Below are 11,717 nucleotides of genomic sequence, written 5' to 3' on the forward strand. Positions count from 1 at the left end.
AGCGACATCGTAGTAAGGAAAGTTCCGAGAGGTGAAGCAAAAATATGATGGGAAGAAAACTTCAGGAGTTGGAGCAACACATAGTTGAAGAAAAATTTGGGAGCCTATGTCCAGATGCAAGCACCTGTTCACATGTTCGGGGGCTACCCTTATCAGAAGCATCGAAAAATCTTCCGATAAGAGGTAAAGATGAAAATATAGAATGGCAAGATAACAGAAGTTGAGCCTACAACCAAGTACAAATACTCGGCTGTAGCCTCGGGGGCTACTCCCATTGGGAGCACTAGTCGCGCACCCGGCGAAATAAAAAGGGAAGAAGAGGATAAAAAATGCGAGTGAAGGATAGAGTGGTGGGATAACATAAGTTGAGCCTACAACCAAGTGCAAACACTAGGTTGTAGCCTTGGGGACTACTCCCATCGGGAGCGCTGGTCGCGCACCCGATGATAAAAAAAGAGCAGACAAGAAGAAAGAGAAGGTGTGCCAACACAATATAAAGAGTTGCATTCGAAGAAATTGTCGTACATCGCGAAGAAATGAGGTATTCCACCAGCCGATCAAAGACACTCGACAATATATTCTCAGATCGCGTCCGCCGCGGTTACAACTCTGAATGCCGTTACTCGAAAAAGAGTATGAAGGTAAGACCCCAGGATCCATCATGTGTGGCGTGGCATCGCACCCGAATGCGCTCTCCCACTTTATCCACATCAACATATTTGAAGAAAAATCTCGACGGACGCGTTGGGTACTCGATAAAATAAAACTGGAGTTCGATAATGATAAGTCCTTAAGCGGCGCATGTCGAATTACGCCGGTATCCCAGATTCGAGTCCAGGGACTCGAGCTTGAAGTAGGTTTATGCGGGCTTGCCGCAAGAGCTATTAACCGGTACCTGATCCGTCAGATGAACCAGCCTCATTTACCAATATCCCTGTAACAAAATAGACATTGAGCAAAATAATCGTTATGATAAATGCATACCGTGATTTTTATGATGGAGATTTTACTCGACTCTATGATTCAAGCAAAATCTCCGGGGCTACTGACATAGGTATGCCTAGCAGGCATTCCGGATAAGGTACCTGGGTTATCTATAAAGGACGAGAGGCCCATGGACCCGAAGATTGAGAAGCCTGGAAGCTCAAAGAACTTCGGATAAGGAAATTGGAGTTGTAATATGAATATGATAGCAATATAGGAAATGCCCATATGCCTCTCATAGTTTGTAACTTGTATGACACGAAAAGCCTCGGTTCCATCTCCTATATAAAGGGGAGCCGAGGGAGAAAGAAAGAATCGAATCTATTGTCAACAGAACCACCGCAATCTTTAGCCGAGTACCTTTTTGGCTGAAACCTTCGAGATCTAATTGCCCTCTACTTCTTACAAAACCCTAAGTCTACAATCCGTAGGCATTGACAAGTTAATCCCTTGTCAACATCAGTTCCTGTTTTCTGTTGTTTTTGTATTTCAGAAAAGTGATTCTGGAAATATTCTCGGAATTGGACGAAACAAAAGCGGAAGTTCCGCTTTTTCTGTCACAAAGACGCGGTCAAAGGGGAGACAGAGAAGAGCCGGAAGGCGGCCGCACCATGCCTAGGCGCGGGCCCCCTGGCCGCGCCTAGGGATGGTGTGGGCCCCTCGGGCGTCCACCGACCTTGACCTTTCGCCTATAAATTCACATCCTCGGAAAAGCCCTAGATACCTGAGCCTCCATCCACGAAAAGTTTCGTAGACGCCACCATCGTCAACCCTAGTTCGGTAGGGTTATGAAGCTCTTCCCGGGACCCTGTCGGAGAGGGAGATTATCACCGGAGGCCTCTTCATCAGCATGCCCGCCTCCGAAGTGATGCGTGAGTAGTTCATCTCTGGACTACGGGGTTGTCTTCTCCTCTTTATGCTTCATGTTTTGATCTTGTGAGCTACCTAACACGATCAAGATCATCTTTATATAATGTTACATGTTGTGTTTGCTAGGATCCGATGAATATTGAATACTATGGTTGAGTTGATTATGATCTGTTATATTGTTATTTGTGATCTTGGATGCTCTCCGTTGCTAGTAGATGCTCTGGCCAATTATATGCTTGTGACTCCAAGAGCGAGTATTTATGCTCGATAGTGGGTTCATGCCTCTAATAATCGGGGAGAGTCACAATATCTTCTAAGATTGTAGATGTACTGTTGCTACTAGGGAGAAAACAATAATGTTTTATCCAAGGATAATTCTATTTCTTACTTTACACACTTTACTTAATGCAATAATCTGTTGCTTGCAACTTAATATCCAAAGTTGTTTGGATGATATCCTGAGGGTGGATTATTAGTCATAGATGCAGTTTGATTACGGTCTATGAATCTTGTTGTAATGCCCAAATGAATCTCATAGTAATCTTCTTGTCATGTATGGTCTTTATTCTATCAATTGTCCAGCTGTAATTTGTTTACCCAGCATGTTATTTATCTTTATCGAGAAACACCTCTAGTGAAATGTGTTCCCGTTCCTTTATTTTACAATTGATAAAACCATCTCATGCAAGCACTATTCTCTTTATTTCACTGCAAACAAATAGCTCTTTCCCCACTATACGTCTAATCCTTTGTTTTTAGCAAAACCAGTAAGATTAACAACCTCACTGTAAGTTGGGGAAAAGTAGTTTGGTTGTGTGGTGTGCAGGTTCACGTTGTTACGACACCGGTAGTGCGCTCTGCCAAAGTCAGCCAGCAACAACCTTCAGAAGTGATTTCTTTCTCCTACTGGTTGATTAAACCTTGGTTTCTTACTGAGGAAAAACTCGCTGTTGTGTTCATCATACCTTCCTCTTGGGGTTTCCCAAGTACACTACATCAGGGCGCTTATGCGTTCCAGCATCTTGGCCACGTGGGAGGCGAGGTTCCGGCGGACAGTGGTCGTGGCGCGGGGCTGCTACGGTGGCTGGCGGCGCCAGATCTGAAGAATCTCCTCCACCTCACTTCGGCTCATCCCATCGCGCCGGATCTGGAACTCGAGGGCCTTGTGTCGCCGGTTCCATGGCTGGAGGTGGTGCTGGTGGTTGGAAATGGAGTCCGGCAGAAATCCCTTTGCCGGTCTCGGCTTCGACAGCAGCGATGCCCGAGTGGTGCCGTTTTCCTCCTTGGTGGCGATGTCGAGGTACTCCCTTCCCTTCACCCTACCCCTGTTGCGCTCCCGGGGTGAAAACCCTAACTTTGTTGGGTGGCGACGGCGCCACGGGCGTCGTGTCCTCCTTGGAGGCGCTTCTGTTGGGACCTTGCGGGGTGCGTGGATGTTGCTTTCGTGTAGTTTGGGTGGTGACGGTGTTGCTCGGCGACATTGTCCTTCTACATCAACGACCAAGTCCGCGGCTTCTGCGTGGGTGAACCCTTGGCGGGCAGCACGTCTTCGCAAGGTGAGCCCGGGCTGGGAGTGTTGGGACTCTATTCCAGCCCTAGTTCTTGGCTTGGTTCCTGTTGTGTGCTCCGCACAAGGAGAGCGTTTCCATTCCCGGCGGTTCGGCGTCCTTTCGAGCCAGGACGAGGGGTAGGGGCCCTCTCCGGCCATGGAGGAGTACTGCCAGGCGACAGCTTGCTCCTAGGGAAGGCGGGTCTCCGCTGCTTCGCGTTCGATGCTTATACCTCGCTTCACCTTCGTCGCCCCCGGGTGCTTCGTTCTCGCTTGAGGACATCGCGGACTTCAACTGAGTTTCTTGTTTCTCTTGTGTTCGCTGTGGTGTTGGATGTTGTAAGTTGTTTTCAACATTCTTGTTCATATAGCTGTTTGGGCTTTAATAATTTAAAGCTGGGCACTTTGTGCTTACTGTTTAAAACCTCAACTTCTCCGTCTTTAGTTACATGAACAATATATATCACGCTGGCATATAGCCAGATTACATTGAACAATTTGTTAAGACGACTGTTGTTCGAGTGAGCAATAGTTCTTCAGTCATTGAAGACAAGAGTTGTTCGGCTTAGGAGAATGGTTATAGTAGTAGGCAGTGTAGCCAGATAACTTATTTAATTCAAGGTAGTAGGAAGCGATTTTCTCAAATGTAGTTATCCTGTAAGTAGTCTGTCTTCAGAGCAGGCCTGGCCCAAGAACGACGGCCCACTCGTACAGCCCAATGAAAGTGCAGGATGGTCGGTGACAACAGATCACATGCTAACAGGCTAACTTCAGATGTATCTAGAGTTCTAGATACCTGAACTTAGATAAACCTCTAACATCTTTTTATGTATAGAGTTAGTATAATTTTTCATGGAACTAAAACGCAAATAATTCTAAGGTATAATGCTTCCGTCGAATTTGCAATTGCTTCAATACAGTTCCACGTTGGTTGGGCCGACATTATAACCCAGAAGAGCTCAATCTCAAGTCTTCAGAAGGTGTTTTACTCCCATAAAATGCAGCAATTATATGCTCAACGAGCTATTGGATACGTGCTCTTTTTGATTAGCGTATTAAGGCGTCGTGAGTTGATGAACATTGACAACGTGTGTCATATTTTTATTTGCTAAAATATGTGAACTGAACCTGAATTGACCCTGGGTCTTAAAAAAAGCCTCGGAAACTTCAACTTATAAGTCAAAAGCGACAATAAAATTTAACCAAACACTTCAAAAAAAAATTCATACAAAAAGTGTGTTTAAAATTATTTTGGCGAAAATTGGTAAATTGAGGTAATTTTGCTCTTAAACATAGTACTTATATTTAAAACAGTCAAAATAGCTAATTTGTTTCAAATCAGCACTTAAACAACAAATGTGTGCAATGACCCTGGTTGCTAAAGATGTTGTTTAAGTGCTGATTTGAAACAAATTAGCTATGTTTGACTGTTTTAAATATAAGTACTATGTTTAAGTTTGTTGTTTAAGTGCTGATTTGAAACAAATTAGCTATGTTTGACTGTTTTAAATATAATTACTATGTTTAAGACCAAAATTACATCAATTTACCAATTTTCGCAAAAAATAATTTGAAACACACTTTTTGTATCAAAATAAATTTGGAGTGTTTGGTTAGAATTTATTGTGGCTTTTGACTTATAAGTGGAGGTTTCCAAGGCTTTTTTTTTAGCACCCAGGCTCAATTCAGGTTCAGTTCACATATTTTATCAAATAAAAATATTAAACACTCTATCGATGTTCATTAACTCATGACACCTTAATACACTAATCAACAAGAGCACATATCCAGTAGCTCGTTGAATGGAGATTCGGAGTAGCATGGGGACGGTGACCGGAGAGAAACGACGAGGCAACGCCGGCTCGAACATCTCCTATCGCTAGTGACCGACGGGTACTCGTCGTGCGCCTGGTTGATTCAGCGACGCGGTGAGAAGGAGGAGGCCGAGAACGGAAAGCCGGGCCAGCTTGGGGAAGACAACCCACGAGAAACTGCTCGTCCTCCTACGTGTAGGAGCTCTTGCACCGCTGATGGAGCTTGACAACACCAGCAAAGGGATCTTGATACGTTGGAACTCCAAGTGTAGAGTATGCAGTCTAGGAATCAATTTTCCACACAAGGGTGACTCGAGGGTTATCAAACTCTCGGGAAACCGCGCAAATAGGTATCTCTCTCTCTCTTCTTCTAGCAATCCTGCAAAGTAAAATAAAGCCTTGTGTCCCTAACTCCATCGTGTGGTTGTCAAGCACAAGGTTTCGTGTAAGTAAATAAAACACAAATAGTAATAAAATAAGTAAAACTAGACAAAATAAAGTAACTAAGTAAAAACAGTAAAAAGGTTGATTGTTTTTTGGGTTTTGGATGCGAATATGATAAGTAAATATAATGCAACAAATAAAAAGTAAAATAAACGCAAGGTAAAAGGAATGATGTTTTGGCACATGGGAGTATATGCTCTCTTTATTTTGAATTGCATGTTACATACATTTTGTAATTTCAAACAATGTGAAACAAAAAATTCGCATGTACATTTTCATGTGCTACGCGCTGTCAAAGTCGTTTCACGAAAAATCGACTTGTCATTTGACGTATGTAAAATAGATAAAATTCAATGCTAAAAATAAAGCTTTTTAGAAAATAGAGGAGAGAGAAAGAAATATTTCCATCTATCATGGTGAGCACGAATCTCGAGAAATAAATGAATGGTGACGGAAACACCGACACCCATGCGTGGGTGTATAAAAGTATTTCCGTTTTTACATAGACCACAAAAAATATTGGATCCTCGCGAAACTTGACGAACGAACATATTTTATGAAGATGTACATGCAAAAAATTTCCTCAAAATTTTTCGAGATTTCGAAATATAATTTTTTGGTAGAGAGAGCATATGCACCCGGGAGCCGAATTGAATTTCCAACTTTTGATGTAGTACATAAGTGATGCTGAAGTCACGCTAACTTCTTTGTGTATTTTTAAATCATGTTTAGTGCTAATCTCTGAGAGCAAGTACAATAGAATCAAGTCAGCTGACTATAAGATATTAAATAATATAATTTAGATGAGTTGGAGGAGAGAGAAGATGGGAGAGAAGGGAGGGTGGTCTACTATGCAATAGTCAGCTCTTGCACGTGCTACTAGGCACTTTGTGAGAGTGAAAGGTTGGCCATATGTTAGTAAAGTACTTCATTCTTATAGCCAACTATTATACATGTTAGCTATATGATGACTACAAATGATATGACATCTTGTTATAGCCAGCAGTTGGCTATACCATTGAGATTGCTCTGATGATATACTAATTGTTACATATTATAAAGTTTGGCGAGCATACGCATGAGGACTAGTTATCTAGAAGCTATGCAAGCCAAAAATAGAGCATTCAACAAGAGGAACATATTGATTCCGAAAAGTCAGCCACTCCGAGGACGGAAGGAAATAAGGCAGCGCAAGGCACGCATGGATGGAACAAGCCATACGTCTCTCATGCGACCGATGATGTTCAAGAAACATGTCCACACACTGGCACTTGCATAGTTGTATGCCGAGGAGATATTACGTGAGATTTACTATACACGCTTGCACAGCTCATTAGCGCAACGACTATACACGCTTGCACAGCTCATTGGCGCAACGGTCTGGCGCCCCGATCAACTGGCTGGTGCCACGCGTCTGACTTGGAGTACGTCACGCTGGACGCGATTAAGAACGAATGAGAAGGGCCGGTTTTGCCCCTGGAGAAACCACCGAACCCCATGGCATTGCCACGCACGCTTGGTTCTTGGAGCAATGTATCACAGTTCAGATAGGAGAGGTGGAAAAAAAACACCGAAGATCGAAATCGAAAAGACCGGGACCGAACCTAAGAAGACTAAGATAGAAATGACCGATAAAAAATTGGGTAGAAAATTTTATAGACCGAAATTAGTCTGGTCAATTCGGTCATTTGTGTTGAGTAACCGAATAGACCGAACCAGTGGCGAAGCAAGGACGCTAACATTGTGTAGTCAGTTTAAAGTTGTATAGTTAAATACATGTATTTATATGATTTTTCGTAAATTTCTGCATGATTTCTACCTATGTAAGTGGAAAACTGTGTAGTCATATGACTACACAACTATAGTGTGGCTCCACCACTAGATCGAACTGACCGAATTTTACCTGAGGCTCTCTCAATCTTCAGATTTTGTGATGTGTGTGAGATGTGGTATTGTTGAATGTTGATCAAACTTCTCTAGCATTATTATATTTTTGTTTAGATTATTGAATGTTTATTCCTACCAATTGATAATAGTATATACAATGAAAAAAACGTCCAAAATACATCTAAAATATTGCCAACCTTTTACTAAATAATGTCTAAGTTTTGTGTTGATAACATCGGCCACAGTGTTCGGTCGTGACTGAACCTGAACCTAAATTATTAGGTACCCAAATTTGCTAGGTAGTAAAACTAACAAGTATATTTCAATCTTCTTTTTTATGACCGAATTTAAAATAGACTAAAATAAAAAAAAAAAACGAATTTCGATTATGACCAATGCCCACCCCTAGAGCATATAAAGCACGGCCCCGTCTCTCCGATCCGGCCAGTCCTCGAAATACATTCTGATCATTCGCAGGGACCAGCTAGGGAACCCTCTTTGGCTGAAGGTGATCATGTCGATGTCGCTGCCGCCGGGTTTCCGGTTCAACCCGACGGACGAAGAGCTCATCTTCTACTACCTCCGCAACCGCGCCGCCTCGGAGCAGTGCCCCGCCCCCGTCATTGCCGACGTCGACGTCTACAAGTTCAATCCATGGGACCTTCCATGTAAGCTAGCTCATCCATGCATCTTAACTGATTTACATGCTACTCCTACGATGCATGATCCTATCTGAACTGTGATACATTGCAGCCCAAGCGGTGTACGGCGACAGCGAGTGGTACTTCTTCAGCCCGCGGGATCGCAAGTACCCGAACGGCAGTCGGCCCAACCGCGCCGCCGGGTCCGGCTACTGGAAGTCCACCGGCACCGACAAGCCAATCCACGACGGCGCCGTCGGGAAAGGTATCGGCGTCAAGAAGGCGCTCATCTTCTACGAGGGCCGCGCGCCCAGGGGCACCAAGACCGGCTGGATCATGCACGAGTACCGCATCGCCGCCGACCCCCTCGACGCCACCCTTAACAAGCCCGTCAATGCTCGCAACGTCTCCATGAGGGTACATATGCACCACCTGCTTTCGTTCGTTTCTTTGCGGGCTGTGCGTGTTTGTAGCTCTCGACAAGGACAGGCATGTTGACGTGCTGTGCGTTGCGTGCTTTGCGAATATATCTGCAGTTGGATGACTGGGTTTTGTGCCGGATCTACAAGAAGGCCGGCCAGGCATCGCCGATGGTACCGCTGCTTACGCTCGATGTCGACGACTACGGCCACGACGACCTCTCCGGTGGTGGCGGCTTCGACGACGCCCCTGGCTTCTTCCCACCCTCCAGCGGCAGCAGTGCCATGATCACGCAGAACCAGCAGCCGCAGACCGACAGCACCAACACCGCTGGGAGGCTCCCAACGATACCGTTCATGTCCGACCTATTCCTACCCTTCAGTAGCAGCAGTGCCATGATCACGCAGAACCAGCAGCCGCAGACCGGCAGAGCCAACGTCGCTGGGAGGCTCCCCATGATCCCATTCATCTCCGACCTCTTCCACGAATACCCTGTTGCGCAGATCTTCGACGGCGAGGCCGAGCACCTCGCCATCCACCCATCCCTGAACCAGCAGCTCTTCTCCGGCGGCCACAGCACGCGGGTGCAACCGTCGTACTACGCGCCGTCATCGTGGTCGTCGTCCCCGGCCGCCAGTGGAGGCGCGGGAAAACGCAAGGCAGCGAGCACGGAAGAGTGTGGCGGCGCCGGAGCGGGATCGTTGTTGGACGGCCACGAGTACTTGTCCAAGAGCCTCAACGGGTCATGCTCGGCTTCAGTTCTAAGTGAGATTACAACTGAGATTTTTAATGGTTAGATTTGATTGGTAATTCATGCTAGTCACGAGTTGGCACACAACTAAGATTTGATAACGCCATATGAGAACTAAGTTAATTATCCCTAGTGGCATGTGAGCATTATGTTGGCATTATGTTTGCGTCCGCCAAATTCAGTAATCACTATGGGGAAAAGCTAGATTTATTCTCGAGTTTTCATACACAAGGTGAGCTATGTCACGTTGAAGACATATGGACTACCACGAAGGTCTCTCAAACGACACGAAGACTCGCCTTCTTCTCCAAGCCAATACCACGAAGGACAAAAGCTTTTCCCTTACGTTTAGCTTTTCCTCCACTCGGAGATGGCAAGCTCCACAATCACTTCACAAGTTTCACGAAGAAGAAGCCCGAGCATGTTCACAATCTTTCACGAAGAGGTCATCGGAGCACCAACCGCCAAGCCAACTAGGAGGTCACCCCTCCCAGAGTAACAAGCTCACAGTCTATCACTCAAACTAATCGTATTGGAGAGCTCAACACTATACAATGATGCAAAGCAAGAACACCAAAGATGTTCAAATCCCTCACACTCAAATCCCACCAAAGCAACAAGTGTTAGGAAGGAATTAGAGAGGAAGAACAATGGAGAAAATCAATAAATGACTCCAATATGTAGATCTCAAGAGTTTTCCTCACAAAGAGGAGGAATAAATTGGTGTAGTTGTAGATCTAGACCTCCTCTTTCAAATTCCTCAAGAATATGCAAGAATCATGAGAGGGATTGAGAGGTAGCAAGCTTTTGAGGTTCAACAATGGATTAGGAGAGAGAGAGAGAGCAAATGGAATGGTTGACCTTACCTGCTCAAGGAGGAAGAAGGAATATATATAGTCCAAGAAGAAAACTAACAGTTTGAGGGCAAAGTTGGGCCACCCGACGTACAAATCAGCAGGGCCGAGCCAGGGGTGGGCCACCTGGCAGGCCGAGCCAGAGGCTGGACTGGCCAGGAGGTCGAGCCACTTGGCGCCACACCCGGTGGGCCGGGCCAGATGCCGACCTACTTGGCTGCAGCACTCGGCAGGCCGGGCTGGGCGCCGACCTACCCGGCGAGTGGGTCGGTCCTGCCGGGCTCTATGCCCGATTGCTCGACTTTGCTCAAATGACCATTTTTCTTCGAGAACTAAAAAATCTTCTCACGTAGTTCTTGAACTTCGATTGAGCACATATTGAGACTCCTCACAGAACATTTTGAGAGAGGGAGCCTCCCAACGGACGTCCAAACTCGAAAACGCACATACGGAGTCCATTTTCGATGAACTTGGACTTGTTGAAAAGCTAGCAACAAGCTTAAGAACCTCACACATAGAAACACCAAGAAGCAACAAGATTAGGGATGCAAAGTATGCAAAGGATTGAGCTCCCTAAGATGATGTGATCAAGTTACTCAACCGAAAGCCCCTCTTGATAGTGCGGCTATATATGCTATAACCCGGTCTCCAACAACCACCTTGATACCGGTAAAAGGAAAACCTAGCAAGGCCATACCTTTGCCTTGCGTATCCCGCTTGATCTTGACGACAACGTTTCAAGCTCCACTCAAGCCGGAATGCCTCACTTGATCGTTGTTGCTTCGTGAAGACTCACAGCCCATACACCATTATAGGATAACTCCATTGAGGCACATCTTTCACATGTCCATTATCACCAAATGGACGGCAAGCTTCAAGCATGATGTATTCGATATGCTCATATTCAACTTGCCCTTCTCAACCTTGATGACATCCAAGCTTGATGTCATTCTCTCATGGGCTATATGAGAACAAGCTCTTGATGCATGCTCATGGTATAGTGGGTTAGCTCATGAAGCATAGTTGACAAGGCTTACCGTACCACAAGATCACATGATCTAATGTGGTACATTGTTTATGCCTCATGTGTTGACCAATCTTGAATTTAATCTTCGCTCTTAGTCTTGGTCAACCATGTATCTCTTCATGCGCTATCATAATATCTTGATCATTCATTGCTTAACACATAAGCTAGATCATGGCTAACTTGAGTTCCAGACAAGAAATCCATCTTCATATCTTCTTCTTGATCATATCATATTCTTCTCTTCAAATCGATGATCTTGATGCCAATACCAAAGGTATACCATTATATTCATGGCATCCACACTTGAATTCAACATATGAACTTCAAGAAATACTTATGGAATATTTCTTAATAGAAACACAACGAAAACATTAGTCAATAGAAGATTGTCATTAATTACCAAAAACACACTTAGGAGCAATGTACCCTTACAAAACCGATTGTCGAAATTGATTCATATCATCAACACGCATCTT

The 11,717-nt window shown here is 44.8% G+C and overlaps 1 protein-coding gene across 1 annotated transcript; it reads left to right on the forward strand.

The window, feature by feature from the left end:
- Nucleotides 1-3,146: 3,146 nt before the first annotated feature.
- LOC124663741 (NAC domain-containing protein 48-like) lies at nucleotides 3,147-9,406 on the forward strand. The gene is made up of 5 exons (XM_047201413.1): nucleotides 3,147-3,154; nucleotides 8,026-8,216; nucleotides 8,302-8,606; nucleotides 8,726-8,901; nucleotides 8,998-9,406. The coding sequence occupies exons 1-5, from the start codon at nucleotides 3,147-3,149 to the stop codon at nucleotides 9,404-9,406; spliced, it is 1,089 nt and encodes a 362-aa protein (XP_047057369.1).
- Nucleotides 9,407-11,717: the final 2,311 nt, after the last annotated feature.

The sequence above is a fragment of the Lolium rigidum genome, chromosome 6 (assembly GCF_022539505.1).
Source record: "Lolium rigidum isolate FL_2022 chromosome 6, APGP_CSIRO_Lrig_0.1, whole genome shotgun sequence".
Classification (NCBI taxonomy): Eukaryota; Viridiplantae; Streptophyta; class Magnoliopsida; order Poales; family Poaceae; genus Lolium; species Lolium rigidum.